Source organism: Narcine bancroftii, chromosome 1, assembly GCF_036971445.1.
Source record: "Narcine bancroftii isolate sNarBan1 chromosome 1, sNarBan1.hap1, whole genome shotgun sequence".
NCBI lineage: Eukaryota > Metazoa > Chordata > Chondrichthyes > Torpediniformes > Narcinidae > Narcine > Narcine bancroftii.
In genome coordinates this window covers 164,806,874-164,824,937 of record NC_091469.1, presented here as the reverse complement: position 1 = coordinate 164,824,937, position 18,064 = coordinate 164,806,874, and the positions used below count along the sequence as shown (strand labels likewise).

Here is an 18,064-nt window from a genome sequence, read left to right as displayed (position 1 = left end):
TGCAAGGTGGAGAAGAACATAATGAAGACAAAACAGAAGTATTATGAGCTACGAGAAAAAACGCACAAAGTATTAGTCTGGCAACTTAAAACAGAACAAGCTAAAAGAACTATACTGGTATCAAGGAAAAACGACAAACAAATTACATATAACCTAACAGAGATTAATGAAAACTTTAAGGAATTTTATGAACAATTACACCAAACTGAGAACGAGGGGAAAGAAGACAAAATAGATGAGTTTCTAGCTAAAATTGAACTACCGAAATTGCAAGAAGAGGAGCAAAACAAGCTGATAAAACCATTTGAAATAGAGGAAATAAAGGATATATTAAAAAAGCTGCCGAACAATAAAATGCCGGGAGAGGACGGACTCCCAATAGAATTCTATAAAACATTTCAAGAGTTACTAATTCCTCCTCTCCTGGAAGTAATAAACCAGATTGAAGAAACACAAAACATGCCAGATTCATGTAAAACAGCAATAATTACAGTAATACCAAAGACGGGGAAAGATCCACTAACACCAGCATCGTATAGACCAGTATCTCTACTTAACACGGATTATAAGATAATAGCTAAACTATTAGCAAACAGATTGGTCGATTGTGTACTAAAAATAGTAAAACAAGATCAACTGGATTTATTAAGAAAAGATGAACAGTGGACAATGTCTGTAAGCTCATCAATTTAATCCATGCAATACAAGGAAATGAGATACCAACAGTGGCTGTTGCTTTAGATGCAGAAAAAGCCTTTGACAGGGTAGAATGGAATTATTTATTCAAAGTATTACAGAGGTTCAACCTACCAGAAAAATATATTAATTGGATTAAAACATTATATAATGGACCATTGGCGAAGGTGACAGTAAATCGATATGTATCGAACCAATTTAAATTAAGTAGGTCAACTAGACAGGGATGTTCACTATCTCCCTCACTGTTCGCTTTAGCAATAGAACCATTGGCAGAACTGATAAGACAGAAAATAAAATAAAAGGGATAAATATAAAAGAGGAGTATAAAATCAGTCTATTTGCAGATGACATCATAGTATACCTAACAGAACCAGAGGTATCAGTAAAATAACTACATAAGAAATTGAAGGAAATTGGAGAAATATCGGGTACAAGATCAATGCAAAGAAAAGTGAAGCAATGCCAATGAATAATGCGGATTACACACAGTGTAAAAAAGGATCACCATTTAAATGGCAAACACAAGCAATCCGATACCTGGATATTAGATTTGATAATAATTTAGGCCACGAATACAAATTAAATTATCAGCTATTAATGAAGAAATTACAAGACGACTTAGAACATAGGAAAGACTTACCACTAACACTGATAGGAAGGGTAAATTGTATTAAAATGAATATCTTCCCAAGGATACAATACCTATTTCAATCGTTACCAATTCACCTAACAGAGAAATTCTTCAAGGAGCTAAAGAGAATAATAAGGAAATTCTTATGGAAAGGGGGGAAACCGAGGATAGCACTAGATAAATTAACAGAATGGTACAAAGAAGAGGCTTACAGCTACCAAACTTTAAGAATTATTATAGAGCAGCACAATTAAGATATCTATCAGATTTTTATCAAACAAGGGAAAAACCAGATTGGACCAAGATAGAGCTAAATAAAATAGGGGAGAAGGTACCAGAACATATACTTTATAAGTGGGTTGAAAAACTGGTGCAATATAGAAGTTCACCAGTATTGCACCATCTGCTCAACATTTGGAAGAAGATTCACGTAGAAAGGAAAAAAACAAATTACCAATTACCAAAATTAATATTGACACAAAATCAACTAATCCCTTTTACAATAGATAACCTTTCTTCAGAGAATGGGAGAGAAAAGGGATCAAAAGAATAGAAAATTGTTTTTTGGGAAATAATTTATTAACATTTGAACAGTTGAAGTACAAATATGGTATAACTCACGGTACAATATTTGAATATCACCAACTGAAAACCTACTTGAAGGACAAATTGGGAAGCAGACCGAGATTACCAGAAGGAAGCAGCTTTGAATATGTGATTAGACACAATAATTAAAAGATTTATAACAAACATGTACATCAAGCTGCAAGAGAAAGAGAACGAGGAAACAAACTGTAAACCCAAACAAAAATGGGACCAAGATCTAAACATAAAGATGAAGAATGAAACATGGGAAAAGCTATGCTCCGGAACTATGAGAAATACAATAAACACGAGGTTACACACGATACAATATTATTGGTTACACAGGCTATACACCACACCCCATAAGTTAAATAAATGGGACCCAACAGTATCAGACAGATGTTTTCGCTGTAAGAAGGAAACGGGAACAACAGGACATGCAATTTGGGCATGTGAGAAAGTGGAAAAGTTTTGGGAAGATCTAAACCAGGTATTAAATAAAATCACAAAAAGCAACATCCCAAAAAAACCCAGAGATCTTTCTTCTAAGTAATATAAGAAGTAAAGAACTAGGCCTCAATTTGGATGGAGCACAAAGATTGATTATGATAGCCTTAGCTGTAGCACAAAAATGTATTATGTCAACCTGGAAATCAGAAGATAACTTGAGAATACAACAATGGTATATAGAAATGAATAAATGTATTCCATTAGAAAACATAACATATAATTTAAAAAATATCTTGTCACAGTATTTGAACAAATTTGGGAACCGTACATGGAACACAACAGAGAAGACCTACCGCGGACCTCCACCCCCTAAAATGACAGAATGAGAAGAAGACGAAATGACCTGACCCAGTGTGTAAAAGTAGATGACACAAATTTCTTGTTTATTTTCATTGTGTGATAACATTGTTTAAGGGGTTTATTGTATTGTATATGTTGAACATTGAGTGGGTGGGGAGGGGGGTGGGAAGGAGGGAGGGAAGGGAAGGAGGGAGGGAAGGGAAGGAGGGAGGGAAGGGAAGGGGGAAAAAGGGGAGAAAATGACACTGTGTATATTCAAGAGGGAAATGTTTGTGTGTATTTTGGTTCGTATGGTTCATAGTGTGAAAAATTTTTTTTAATTTAAAGAAAGGAAGGTTCTTGTTGGTTTTCAGAGAGAAATTCGTTGTTCACTGGACGCCCACAACTGATTCCTTTTTAATCAGCCACTCCAATGTCTTGCCGAAGAAACTTGCCCCTTCAGGGTTCTCCAGATAACCTCTTTCTTTCAGGTCACCACAGAGTTCCTTTTTGTTTCCCTTATTCCAAGTGAAACATTATGCAGCCAGTCCTCTCCTCTTGCATGAACCACAAGGGATTTGACCAGGCTGAACTAAGCACTCACAACCTGTCTTCCAAATGGGGTTTTCCACAAGCTTCCCAGCTTGTCCTGTTCCAGCCCCAGCTGCTGCTGCTGGCTGTCAAACTGCAGAACTGATCCGTCTCTCTCTCACATACAGAGAAAAGGCTGTTTTGCTCTCTCTGCTTACAAAACCACATGACCCTCCTAGAACAGCAAGTTCCATACCAGACAGTCTGCAGCTCCAACAAGTTTTTTCATCTGTTGCCTTTTTGTAAACAACAATCCATTAGTGAAGTCTCTTGGGCACTCTCCAAAGCTTTTACAAATGCTCTGGGGCTGATATGTCCAACATGAGCAGAGCTCCAGTACTTTAAATCAGATCTGTTTTAAAGTGTTTGTATGTGGCCTACACTAAAAAAACCTGCTCCAATTTATCTCCCAAAAACATATCTATAATCTGTCACAAAAGGCCTCTGATAAAGTTCTGCGAGGGCTAACATATGAGGAACATTTAGCGGCTCTTGCACTGTATTCATTGGCATCTAGAAGAATCAAAACATTTTGTGCTGAAAAGATTGGACAGAGTAGATGTGAATAAGATGTTTCCCTTGGTGGGTGAATCCAGGACCAGAGGGCACAGTCTTAGAATGAGAAGAGATCCATTTAAAACAGAGATGAGTTGAAATTTCTTTAGCCAGAGTGTTGTGGATTTGTGGAATTCATCGCCACATCCAGCTGTGGAGGCCCGATCACTGGGGGAGATTGATAGGTATCTAATTAGTCACGGGATCACGTTATATGGGGAAGAGGCTGGAATTTGGAACTAGATGTGAGAACAGTTTAGCTCAGGGTGGATTTGCAGAGCAGACTCGATGGGCCGAATGGCCTACTTCTATTCCTTTATCTTGTGTGACTGATGAAAAAGTCAGTGGGTGAGTTTGTAAGTTTGAAGATGGCACAAAGATTGGTGGAGTTGTGGCGGTGTAAGAAGTTATCGAAGGACATAGCAGAATATAGATAAATGATATATATGGGCAAAGAAATAGATGATTTTTATTTGTAACACGGTAGAAGCTGATTCAGGCTGTTAAACCAGCGCTGCTCATTTATACTCATTGAACCCACAATCCTGTATGTTTTGGAGGGTGGCAGGAAACCCACACGGACACAGGGAGGAATACAAGCTCCTTATAGACGGTACTGGATTTGAACCCAGCATTGCACTAACTGCACCACTAACCCTGTCACCCCAAGTGTGAGGGGTTGCACTTTTGGAGGTCAAACGGAAGGGAAATGTATGCAGTTAATGGCAAGCTCCAAAATGGGCAGAGGGGTCTGGGGATTGCCGCCCATGACCACGGTAACATGGAATTTATTGCACAGCAGTGGACTGCAAGCCCACGGTTCTGGCCTCTGCTACCCTAGAATTTGTCCCCGTGTTCTTTTTCCCTCACTTGTTGATCTGGTTTCCATATGTGTTCATAATATTGATCTCGTCTCTTTGTGGAAACATGGGTGAGGGAGTTTCTCCTGAATTCCCCGGTGGATTTTTCATTGATGTATTTGAATGCCTTGGACGAGACAGTGTAGAGAAGTCGAGTCGTATGTGCTTTCATTGGGCAGTTTATTGTCTTCATTTGGACTCTCTCAACACAAGTTAGAGTTTAGTTTTAGATTTTGACCTGGCGTTGGCTGTCCCCAAATGGATTATTCCCCACTTTGTGACTTGTCCAACAGCTTTCTTTTAATCGCCTTTTCCATTCTGTCATGGGAACTGTCATTTGTTAGAATCTAACTTTAGTGAACAATGACCAGAGGCCGGAGAACAGCAAGATGTCCATTACCAGTTCGTTTGTCTTTACTCCCATATTATGTTGGAGATGTTGGTTTTTACTTGTCGCCGTTTGTGCTTCATGTCCATTCCTGGTCATGTTCTCATTTTGTTAGGATTGAGAATTGTCTTGTGCCAAACTAAAAGGTGAGGTGATGCATTTTGGAAGGAGAAACCAGAAGGCTGAGGACGGAGATAATGTCCCTTTGCTTTCGTGTCTGGATGAACAGAGGGACCTTGGGGTCCCTGTATCCATGTATCCCTCAAGGTCGCCGCACAGGTTCATAGGATGGTTAAGAAGGCCTATGGGATGCTTGGATTCATTAAAAGGGGGATTGAGTTCAGGAGTCGAGAGATCATGTTGCAACTCTACAAATCTCTGGTGAGACCACACTTAGAGGATTGTGTTCAGTTCTGGTCACCTCATTACAGGAAGGATGTGGAAACTCTGGAGAGGGGTGCAGAGGAGATTGACCAGGATGTTGCCTGGATTGGGAAACAAGCCTTAAGAGGCAAGGTTAGCAGAGCTGGGACTTTTCTCTTTGGAGTGAAGAAGGATGAGAGGAGACTTAATAGAGGTCTACAAGATTATGAGAGGAATAGATAGGGTGGACGGCCAGCACCTGTTTCCCAGGGCAGGATCAGCAAACACCGGAGGACATATGTACAAAGTGAAGTTTAGGGGAGACATCAGGGTACATTTTTTACACAGAGAGATTGCGGGGGCCTGGAATGCCTTGCGGGGATGGTGGTGGAGGCTAATGCCATCCAGTTAGAGTGTGTCAAGATGGGATACACTGTTGTTCCTTCAGGTGGAGGTGCAGTTGGGCTGTTGCGGGCAGTGCATGAGGCTGTAGGCAAACTCAATAGTGTGGGAGTGACGTGGCTGGCCACCAGGATGTCCTGGCTGATGGTGCTGTGATGTCTCTCCTGCTGGGAGATTCCTGATTGGCATGAATGGGGTCAAAGCAGTAGTAAGTAGGCACTGGGGTTAGCATGGAGGTAGTGGGTCAGTGTCTGGACAGATCCCACGGACACGAGGGGGGTCAGAGCAGTGGTAGGTGGGCACTGGGAGCAGTGGGACAGTGTCTGGACAGACCCCACGGACACATAAGCTGAGGATCAGGCACCCTTTATTGCACACCCAATAAATTACAGTGATTCTTTACTGTCAGTGATGAGAACAGCAGAGACAGGAACCGCGGTAACCACACGAACTACAGTATCCGCGGGGAAGGGAACTGCGGTAACCACACGATCCACAGTATCCGCGGGGAAGGGAACTGCGGTAACCACACGAACCACAGTATCCGCGGGGAAGGGAACTGCGGTAACCACACGAACCACAGTATCCGCGGGGAAGGGAACTGCGGTAACCACAAGAACCACAGTATCTGCGGGGAAGGGAACTGCGGTAATCACACGAACCACAGTATCCGCGGGGAAGGGAACTGCGGTAACCACACGAACCACAGTATCCGCGGGGAAGGGAACTGCGGTAACCACGCGAACCACAGTATCCGCGGGGAAGGGAACCGCGGTAACCACACGAACCACAGTATCTGCGGGATACTGTAACTATGGTAACTGCGGGAAACACCCACGGCAGTGACTGCCACACGACTAAGTCGCAGAGCCTGCCGGGGTCATCCTGCCACCCAGAAACACCTACACCGACCGGTCCTGTCCATCACCGGCACCAAACGTTCACATCACCACTGCATGGGGTCAGCACCACAAGGGGTCAGGGTCGTGAGGGCTCAAGGTTATCAGGGGCCAACGTCACAGAGTGGTTGGGTTTGCAAAGGGTCAAGGTTCCAAGAGGTCAGGTGTTTGCATCACAGGGGGTCAGGGTCCCAGGGTCACAAGAGGTCAGGGTCGGCATTCCAGAGGGTCAGTGACACAGGGAGGAGTGGAGGGAATGCTCCCACAGACAGTGGCTGAGACAGGTCCGGCCGTGAGTACAGGGGGTGGGACAGGAGACCCTCATTATCCCCAACCCCAGCACACAGACTGATCACAACATCCCTGGTCTTGGGAACAGCTCCAGCATTCAAACATCATCGAAAATCCTGCTGTGGGACATGGAGAAATACCTCCCTGCAGGTTGGTACCTGCAGAGGGAGAGGAGTAGAGGTGGGGGGGGGAGGGAAAAGAGAGGGAAAGGGGGGGGGAAGGGGAGAGAGTTTAGCAGAGAAGCTGCAACCCCTTGCCCCTCACGTCTCCAAGCCATGATCCCCATGGTTACACCCAGACCCTGTCACAGCTCACCCCGACTCTGAAGGTGGTCAATACCCACTGTACATGGTTCGCGCAGCCTGTATGCGGTCTGCACCCACCAGTACGCAGTTCGTGCCCCCTGTACAGACAGTATCCTCTGTCCGCGGTCCTTAAGTCCCAGTACATGGTCCGTACACTCCTGTACGCAGTCCGTATCCCCTATATGCGGTCCAAGCACCCTGTACACAATCCCCTGTATGCAATTGTTATCAACCTGTCCCAGAGCGGTGACACACCCTGAGCCCACCATGACACATCCTGAGCCCACCATGACACACCCTGACCCTTGGCCCCACTATGACACATCCTGACCCCACCACGGCACCCCTGAGCCCTCCATTCTCCAGCCTACCTCCCGAGCTCAGCTCCCTGCTGGAGTCCATTGTCTGGGAAGGAATCGGCATTGAAATCCAGGGCCTCAGAATCCTGCAGCAGTTCCATGCAGTCCGAGTCGCGGTGGGACGGTCCCACGTACGTACTGGAGGCTGGAAGACAGGTGGGTCCGTCAGGAGCAGGGTGGGGAGCACCCAGTTGGGGAGGGGTGAGGGGAGGGGGATGAGGGCAGGGAGGGAGATGAGGGAGGGAGGGGTAGGGTGGGGAGAGGAGGGTAGGCCTTACTCACCACGGGACGGGACCATGGAGTCACCGGCAACATCAGAATGATTACGGTTCCTCACCGGCTCTGCACTTGGGTTCCCGTAACGCTCCTTCCACACCTGGAACACAGACAGGATTGGTGAGGTGGGGGGGAAGGAGGAACAGGGAGGGTGAGAGAGGGGGGGGGGGGGTAAGTGAGGGGAGAGAAGGCAAAGGACAGGGAGAGAGAGAAGGCAAGGGTGTACTGGGAGGGGAGAGGAGGAATGGGAAAGATGATGGTAGGTGGAGGCAGGCGGAGGAGGGTGTGGCGAGGGAACGGGGTGAGAGGGTTGGGTGAAGATGAAGAGGATCGGGGAGGGAGGGGAAAGATGGGGTAGAGGGGTTGAAGTGGGGGATGGAGAGGGGGTTGAGGAGGAGGGGAGGGGGGTTGAAGGCAGATGGGAGGGGAAGCGGAGGGAAGGGATAGGCAAGTGGTAGGGAAGTAGAGAGGGGAGGGGACACCTCACCCGGCGCCGTGATGATCCTTCCTCTTGTCTCTGACGTTTCCGCTTCTCTGCAACAGAAAAGGTGGATTGGTGCTGGTTCCCCCCTCATCCACCCGTCCTCATCCTCTCCTCCAACCCCAGCATCACCCCGTCCTCACTCCCTCACATCCCCCCGTCCTCCACACCCTCATTCCCCATCCTCACCCCCATCACCTCCTCATTCCCCATCCTCATCCTCTCCACCCCCTCACCCCCTGTCCTCATCCCATCCTCCACTATCTCAGCTCCACAATAATGTTAACCCCCCTCCCTCGTGCGGTAGTAAAGTGCCCCCACCCTCCATCTGAGAAGTGTCACCTCGTTTCAGCAATTCCTTGCCCTCATCCACCAGGTCAGAGGTCATCTCGCTGTCGCCCATGAACTGCTGGAAGCCAAGCAGATTCAGGCACCGGGTGCCCAGGCTGTGGGGAAAGGCTCAGAGTAATGTGCTGGGGTACGAGCAGGGTCTGGGGCAGTGGGGGGGGGGGGGGGGGGGGAGAGAGGTGGGGCAGGGGTTTGGGTCTGAGGGTTGCAGTTCTGGGTTTGGGGTCAAAGCTTGGGGGCTGGGGGTCAGAGTTCGGGGGTCAGAGTTTGGATGTTTTTAATTTGAAATGTTACTTACAGTGCGGTCGAAGCGATTCTGGCCATTTAAACCCGTGCTGCCCAATGACACCCCATTAACCCACATCCCCCAGTACGTTTTGAACGGTGGGAGGAAACCGAAGCCCCCAGGGAAAACCCATGAAGACACGGGGAGAACGTACAAACTCCTTACAGACAACACGGGTGTTGTGCTAACCATTACACCATGCCACCTGGTTCAAAACCAGGGATCGGGGGTCGGGGGTTCATGGTCTGGGGGTCAGGACTGAGGTACTGTGGGTGGAGGATTGGCTGCCTTGGAGGTTGTGGGTTGAAGGTGGGGGGGGCATTGAGTCGGAGGGGGGGCGCATTGAGTCAGGGGTGGGGCTGTACCTGAAGTAGGTGGCGATACACAGGAGCAGCACCAGCATGGGGTAGTAGATGTAGAAACCATCGGCGATGAACGAGACAACCTTCATTGAACCCATGATCTTGGAGGAGCAGAGAGGCCGTGAGCAGAGGGACCACCCCTCATAATTTCCATCCACCCCCCAACAAAGATAACCCCTCACCTGCCCTTGGGACACCCCCCTCAACACATCACCCCCCTCACCCCTTCCAGGGACAACATAGCTCACTCCCCCTTCAGGAACTCCACCCTCTCACCCTCGTGACCCCCCTTCACTCTCCCCAGGACCCCCTTTACACATCCCCCACTCGTCTGCGGGAAACCCCTTCACAACTTCTCTCAGGAACCTTCCCCCTCACACTCCCCCAGAACCCCCACCATGGGACCCCGCTCACATATCCCCCCCAACCCAAGAATCTCCTTCAGCCCTCTCCCCAGCACCCCCCTCCCACATTCCCACCCTCCCTTCCCAGTGCTCCCCCTCACACAGGATCCCCTCCCAGGAACCCTCCCTCACACCCCCTTCCTGGGACATCCCCCCACCCTCGGACATCCCCCCACCCTCAGAATCCCCCTCACATATTGCCACCCCCCTCACACTCCTCACCTGTGCATATGCCCATCACCCAGGTGTGAGACGACCACCCCCCAACAACACGCTTCCTCTCACCCTGACATTTGTTCCACCCCTACACTGAGACATGCCCCTCCCGCAATCCCCTCTCTCACCGAGGTGTAGGCGGTCTGCTCCCGAGCCTGGTGGGAGATGGCTGTGTCCATGTGCATCAGTCCCAGGAAGTTGAGGCAGAGTGGGGGGGTCAATCGGCAGAAGAGCCTGGAAAACAGGGGTAAATCCTGGGTGCGGGGGGGGGTCAGTCTCAGGTTAGGGGTCAGTCCCAGGTTGCAGGTCAATCCCAGATCAGTGGGGTCAGTCCTGGGTCAGGAGTGTCAATCCATTGTCAGTTCAGGGCGTTGGTCATGGGGGTCAATCCCTGGTCTTGGGGGTCAAGCCTGAGTCACAGGAGGGTCAATCCAAGATCACAGGGCATCAATACAGGGTCAAAGGGTCAATCTCTGGCCACAGGGGTTTAATCCTGGGTTACAGGGGTCAATCCCAGGTCAGCAGGAACCTTAGTTTATGAAGGATATTGGGGATCTGGTTGAGAAGAAGAGAGCAGTGTAATGGTGGTTGGGAAGTTATTAGAGTCGAATGTCAAGGATGAAGTTACGGAAAACTTGGAGACACATGACAGGATAGGCCAAAGCCAGCATGGTTTCCTTCAGGGAAATTCCTGCCTGACCAACCGTCTGGAATTCTTTGAGGAAGTGACGAGCCGGCTGGGTGAGGGAGATGTAAGGGATGTCGTGCATTTGGACTTCCAAAAGGCCTTTGACAAGGGCCGCACGTGAGGCTGCTTCACAAGACGAGAGCCCATGGAATTACAGGAAGGACACTAGGGTGGAGAGAGCATTGGCTGGTGGGCAGGAAACAGAGAGTGGGGATGAAGGGATCCTGTTCTGGTTGGTTACTGGTTCCCAGTGGGGTCCACAGGGGCCGGTGTTGGGGCCACTTCTTTCTATCTTGTGAAGAAATTATTTGAATGCAGAATCAATGTCTTTGTGGCCAAGTTTGCAGATGATACAGAGACAGGTGGAGGGGCAGGGAGTGAGGGGACGTTGAGGCTGCAGGGAGACTTGGACAGATTTGGAGAATTGGGTAAAGAGGTGGCAGATGAAATCCAATGTTGGGAAGTGTACGGTCACGCACTTTGGTCGAAGGGATAAAAGGGCCAACTGTTACTTGGATGGGGAAAAAATTCAAAATTCGGATGTGCAAAGGGTCTTGGGATCCTCGTTCAGGGATCCCTAAAGGTTAAACCACCAGGATGAGTCGGTGGTGAAGAAGGCGAATGCAATGTTGGCGACAGACCTAGAGGGATAGGATACAGGAGTAAGGATGGGATGGTGAGGCTTTATAAGGCTCTGGTGAGGCCTCCCTTGGATACGGGGTATACGTTTGGGCTCCTTATTCAGGAAAGGATGTGCTGGCATTGGAGAAGGTTCAGAGAAGATTCACAAGAATGATTCCTGAAATGAAGGGATTAGCAGATGAGGAACGTTTGACGGTTCTTGGACTGGACTCCTTGGAGTTCAGAAGAATGAGGGGGGACCTCGTAGAAACATTTTGAATGTTGAAAGGCCTGGACAGAGTAGATGTGGCAAAATTATTTCCCATAGTGGGAGAGTCAAGGACAAGAGGGCAGAACTTCAGGATTGAAGGGCGTCCACTTAGAACAGAGATGGGGAGGAATTTCTTCAGCCAGAGGGTGGTGAATCTGTGGAATTTGCTACCACAGGCGGCTGTGAAGTCCAGATTATTGGGTGCATTTAAGGCAGAAGTTGATGGGTATCTGAATAGTCAGGGGATCAAAGGTTATGGGGAGAAGGCAGGGGAGTGAGAGAATGCATTAGCACATGATGGAGTGGTGGGGTAGATTTGTGGGGCTGAATAGCCTATTTATGCTTCTGTATCTTATAGTCAAATGAGGTATTTGAGGAGTATAAAAGTGGAAGGAAAACCTCATGAAAGAAATCAGGAATGTTAAAAGAAGACACGAGGTTGCTTTGGGAGACAATGGGAAGAAGAATCCTAAGAGTTTCTACAGATAGATTCAGAGCAAAAGGATAGTAAGGGACAAAATGGGTCCCCTTGAAGATCAGAGTGGTCGGCGTTGTATGGAGCCGATAGAGATGGGGGGATCTTAATTTTTTTTTCAGTCAGTATTTTCATTCAGAAAATAGGACAGAGTCATGGAGAATAAGGAAAACAAGTAGTGAGGTCATGGAACCCGTACTGATTATAGAGGAGGAAGTGTTTGCTGTCTTATAGCAAATAAGGGTGGATAAATCCCCAGGACCTGACAAGATATTCTCTCTGGCCTTGAGGGAGGCTCATGTAAAAATTGCAGGGCCCCTGGGAGAAATATTTAAAATGACCTTAGCCACAGGGGAGGTGCTGGAGGAGTGGAGGGGAGCTCACATTGTCCTGTTGTTTATAAAAGGCTCCAAAAGTAACCCTGGAAATTATAGGCTGGTGAACCTGACATCATTAGAAGGTAAATTATTGGAAGGTGTTCAAAGAGATCGGATCTAAATTATTTGAATAGCCAGGGACTGATTAGTGGTGGCTCAGGGATCGGTGCTGGGATCACTGTTGTTTGTCATCTATATCAATGATCTGGATGATAATGTGGGAAATTGGATCAGCAAGTTTGCAGATGACACTAAGATTGGAGACGTTGTGGACAGTGAGGAAGGTTTTCAAAGGTTCCAGAGGGATCTGGACCAGCTGGAAACATGGGCTGGAAAATGGCCGATGGAATTTAATGCAGACAAGGGTGAGGTGTTGCATTTTGGAAGGACAAACCAAGAAAGGACGTTAACAGTGAATGGTCGGGCACTGAGGAATGGGGTAGAACAGAGGGATCTGGGAATATGGGTACATAATTCCCTGAAAGTGGCATCACAGGTGGATAGGGTTGTAAAGAGAACTTTTGGCATCTTGGCCTATATAGATCAAAGTATTGAGTGCAGGAGTTGGGATGTATGGTAAAGCTGTATAAGACATTGGTGAGGCCAAATTTGGAAGATTGTGTGCAGTTTTGGTCACCGAACTACAAGAAAGATGTGAACAAGTTAGAAAGAGTGCCAAGAAGATTTACTTGGATGTGGCTTGGACTTCAGGATTTGAAAGGTTAAACAGGTTAGGATTTTATTCCCTGGAGCGTAGAAGAAGGGTGTTTTGATAATGGTATTTAAATCGCAGAGCCCACCTCACTGACAAAAGACAAAGGAGGAAAAACCCAACACCCAACCCCAACCCACCAATTTTCCCCTGCAACTGCTGCAACCGTGCCTGCCTGTCCCGCATCGGACTTGTCAGTCACCAACGAGCCTGCAGCAGACGTGGACATACCCATCCATAAATCTTCGTCTGCGAAGCCAAGCCAAAGACAAAAGATTTAAATGGGGATAGGCAGTGGGTTTTTCCACTGACGGTGGGTGAGATACAAGGATGTGGGTTAAGTGTGAAAGGGGAAAAGTTTGAGGGAACATGAGGGGGAATTTCTTCACACAGAGAGTGGTGGGGGTGTGGACATGGATGGGAGGGGTATGGACTGGTGCAGGTCAGTGAGACTCGGCAGAATAGTTCAGTACAGACTAGAAGGGCCAAAGGGCCCATTTGTTAGGATTCAAATCCAGGGTCGGGAGAGGGAGGGGAGGAATGGGGAGAGGGAGAGAGAGAGGAGAAAGGAGAGGGAAGGGAAGATAGGGAGGTGAAGGGGAAGGGTGGAGGAGACAGAAACGGGGAGGGAGTCCCTCTCACATGCCACTGAAGAGCAGGCTGTATGCATCGGTGTGCTGGTGGGCGGCCAGGTGGTAGTAGTTGAACACACGGATCCGGAACACGGTCCAGTAGGTGCAGCAGCTCAGGAAGGAAATGCTGATAAAACAGGCCGACTGTGTGGAGGGAGGGGCACAGTGAGGTCCTGCCCCTCACCCCCTCACCCGCCCGACCCTCACCCCTCATCCTGACCCTTCACCCCGACCGCTGCCCCCTCACCTCTGACCACCTCTCAAACCTGACCTCGAATCACCTCTCATCCCCGACCCTTGCCCCCCCCCCACTTTTTCCCTTGTACCCTGGCCTCCCCCATCCTTTCCCTTGTGCCCTCGACCCGACCAGTTCCCCCTCCCTACCCCCCATCACTCACCTGGATGTGCAGATAGTTGTAGGTGGACTCAGCGAGGCGGATGAAGATGGCGAAGAGGGAGAGGACGGGGCTTGTGCTGAAGAAGGTGCACTCGGACCAGACGACCACCACAGTGAAGGCTGCCAGCAACAATGCCAGGCCCCGGTAACACCAGCCGCGCACCACGCACTCCCAGAACCACTCTGTGAGGTAAGGCAGGTGTCAGAAGGGAGGGGTTGGAGTCAGGCTGGGGCAGTGTGATCTCACTTACCCAGCTGAGGAGTGCAGAGGGTGGAACCGGGGGTGGGGTTGGAGCTGGGGCTGTGGGAGGGGCATCACACTGTCACTCACCAAGCTGATGGGCGGTGGTCAGGGCTGTGGACATGGACAGGGTGGAGCCAGAGTGGGAGCAGAGCTGGGGCCACAGCATCACGTTGTCACTCACCCAGCCGGGGGGTGCAGAGAGTGGAACTGGGGGCGGGGCCAGAGCTGTGGGTGGAGCCAGGGGCTCAATGCCGCGGAATTGTGGTGTCACTCACCCAGCGCGGGGGCGCGGAGGGTGAGACTGGGGACGGGGTCAGGGCTGCGGGCAGGGGTGGGGGTGGAGCCACGGCAGCCGGTGGTGCTGGGGCTGGACACAGTCACTCACCCAGCCGGGGGCGCAAAGACGGTGGGGTCAGGGCAGCAGACGGGGCTGGGGGAGGAGCCGAGGCCATGGGCAAAGGACCAGAGGTGGGGCTTTGCGCTGTCACTCACCGACCCGGGGAGTGTAGAGGACACGGACAAGCCAGGCCTGGGGTTCCGAGCTGGGGAAGGTGTGCATGAACTGGCGGTCCCCATTGCCCTGGTTCCTGGTCACATCCTCCAGGTGGAAGGCCCGATCCAGCAGCATCTTCCACTGCACCTGGGTCTGCAACTGACTCTGCACTGCAGAGATCACCTGGCCGACACAAGGGACAGGGCCGTCAACCGCCAGCACGTAGTACGGGGCCGCCAACCGCCGACACACGGGACAGGGCAGTCAACCGCCAGCACGTGGTACGGGCCAGCCAACTGCCGACACACGGGACAGGGCAGTCAACCGCCAGCATGTGGTACGGGCCAGCCAACTGCTGACACACGGTATGGGGCGGCTAACTACCAGCACACGGTACGGAGCAGTCAACCGCCAGCACGTGTTACACGCCAGCCAACTGCCGACACACGGTATGGGGCGGCCAACTACCAGCACATGGTACGGGGCCGCCAACCGCCGGCACACAGCAAAGGGCAGCCAACAGCCGGCACACGGTATGGGGCGGCCAACTACCAGCACACGGTACGGGACAGCCAACCGCCAGCACATGGTACGGGCCAGCCAACTGCCAACACACGGTATGGGGCGGCCAACTACCAGCACACGGTACGGGGCAGTCAACCGCCAGCACATGGTACGGGCCAGCCAACTACCGGCACACAGTACGGGGCAGCCAACTGCCGGCACATGGTATGGGGCAGCCATCTGCCAACACACGGTATGGGGCGGCCAACTACCAGCACACGGTACGGGGTCGCCAACTGCCAGCATATGGCAAAGGGCAGCCAACAGCCAGCACACGGTATAGGGCAGTCAACCACCAGTACATGGTACATGGCAGCCAATTGCTGGCAAACGGTAGAGGGAAGTCAACTGCCAGCACACGGTACAGGGAAGTCAACCGCCAGCACACTGTATGGGGCAACCAACCGCCGAAACACGGTACGGGCAGCCAACCAACAGCACATGGTACGGGCAGCCAACCCCCAGCAGATGGCAAAGGGCAGCCAACCGACAGCACATGGCACAGAGCAGCCAATTGCCGCCACATGGCAGTCAAACGGTATAGGAGAGTCAACCACCAACACATGGTTCAGGGTAGCCAACTGCCAGCACACGGCAAAGGGCAGCCAACCGCCAGCACACGATATAGGGTAGCCAATCCCCAGCAGATGGCAAAGGGCAACCAACTGCCGGTACACAGCATGGGGCAGCCAACTGCCGGCTCACGGCAGTCAAACGCCAACACACAGTACAGGGCAGCCAACCGCCAACACATGGCAAAGGGCAGTCAACTGCCAGTACATGGTATAGGGGAGTCAACCACCAACACATGGTACAGGGTAGCCAACTGCCGGCACATGGTTCAGGGAAGTCAACCGCAGGCACACGGTACAGGGCAGTCAAACGCTGTCACACAGTACGGGGCCGCCACCCGCTGGCACACAGTACGGGGCAGCCAACCACTGGCACACGGTACGGGGCAACCAACCGCCAGCACACGGTACAGGACAGCCAACTGCTAGAAAACAACACCAGACGGGGTCAAATGAGAGTAAATGGTATGGTCAGGGTCAAGCGCTGGCACATGGTAAGGACAGGGACAACTGTCGGCCCATGACAGGAGTGGCCACTCTCCTAGCTGGGACACAACTGCAGGGGATCCCAGCCAAAATTGCAGGGCACCAGGGAAGCCCCTTTCCCTGCTCTTGAAGCAACCCCACTGAGCCCATCCATCTGGGCCCCTGAAACACTGGAAACATTCCTTGACTGGAACCCTTGACCACACCATGTCAGGAAACACGGCCTCTCCTCATCTGGGACGCCTCTCCGTCTGGGACCCCTCTCCTCATCTGAGACCCATTACACACCTGCTTGTGTAGCTTGACCAAACTGCGTTCACTTGGGGAGGAGCTGGAAGACTCCTCAAAGTCCTCATAGTCGTCCATGTTCCTGCCCGTTCTCTCCTGAAATTCACTTGGGCACTGAAACGGAGCAGCAGGCCATCAGACACCAGTACAGCCCAACACAGACCATCAGACACCAGTACAACCCAACACAGGCCATCAGACACCAGTACAAACCGACACAGGCCATCAGACACCAGTACAGCCCAACACAGGCCATCAGACACCAGTACAACCCAACACAGGCCATCAGACACCAGTACAGCCCAACACAGGCCATCAGACACCAGTACAGCCCAACACAGGCCGTCAGACACCAGTACAACACAACACAGGCCATCAGACACCAGTACAGCCCAACACAGGCCGTCAGACACCAGTACAGCCCAACACAGGCCGTCAGAACCAGTACAACCCAACACAGGCCATCAGACACCAGCACAACCCAACACAGGCCATCAGACACCAGTACAAACCGACACAGGCCATCAGACACCAGTACAGCCCAACACATGCCATCAGACACCAGTACAACCCAACACAGGCCATCAGACACCAGTACAGCCCAACACAGGCCATCAGACACCAGTACAGCCCAACACAGGCCATCAGACACCAGTACAACCTGACACAGGCCATCAGACACCAGTACAGCCCAACACAGGCCATCAGACACCAGTAAAACCCAACACAGACCATCATACACCAGTACAACCCAACACAGACCATCATACACCAGTACAGCCCAACACAGGCCATCAGACACCAGTACAACCCAACACAGGCCATCAAACACGAGTATAACCCAACACAGGCCATCAGACACCAGTACAACCCAACACAGGCCATCAGACACCAGTACAACCCAACACAGGCCATCAGACACCAGTACAGCACAACACAGGCCAACAGACACCAGTATAACCCATCATATGACATCAGACACCAGTACAGCCCGTCACATGCCCTCACACATCAGTACAGCCCGACACAGACCGTTAGCTCCCAATGCAGACAGACACAGCCATCAGACATCAGTAGAGCACCACACAGACTATCAGACACCAGTACAGCCAGACACAGTCCATCAGACACAAGAACAGGCACACACAGAGCAG

General features: G+C 50.6%; 1 protein-coding gene across 8 annotated transcripts in view; it reads right to left on the bottom strand.

The window, feature by feature from the left end:
• The window catches only part of lmbrd2b (LMBR1 domain containing 2b), a 147,762-nt gene that overhangs the window by 45,471 nt on the left and 84,227 nt on the right, over positions 1-18,064 (bottom strand). For 6 of the 8 annotated variants that reach the window (XM_069884554.1, XM_069884539.1, XM_069884511.1 and 3 more), the window contains 11 exons: positions 16,911-17,024; positions 15,000-15,183; positions 14,265-14,446; positions 13,877-14,010; positions 10,219-10,324; positions 9,474-9,571; positions 8,817-8,920; positions 8,481-8,527; positions 8,000-8,093; positions 7,730-7,862; positions 6,214-7,211 (listed from right to left, as the gene is read on the bottom strand). In XM_069884554.1, coding sequence (XP_069740655.1) covers positions 7,151-7,211; positions 7,730-7,862; positions 8,000-8,093; positions 8,481-8,527; positions 8,817-8,920; positions 9,474-9,571; positions 10,219-10,324; positions 13,877-14,010; positions 14,265-14,446; positions 15,000-15,183; positions 16,911-17,024 — 1,257 coding nt within the window. In that variant the 3' untranslated portion in view covers positions 6,214-7,150. Of the gene's footprint in view, positions 1-6,213; positions 7,212-7,729; positions 7,863-7,999; positions 8,094-8,480; positions 8,528-8,816; positions 8,921-9,473; positions 9,572-10,218; positions 10,325-10,351; positions 11,901-13,876; positions 14,011-14,264; positions 14,447-14,999; positions 15,184-16,910; positions 17,025-18,064 lie in introns of those variants that run through there. The other 2 variants (XR_011339993.1, XM_069884573.1) reach the window with 2 other exon arrangements.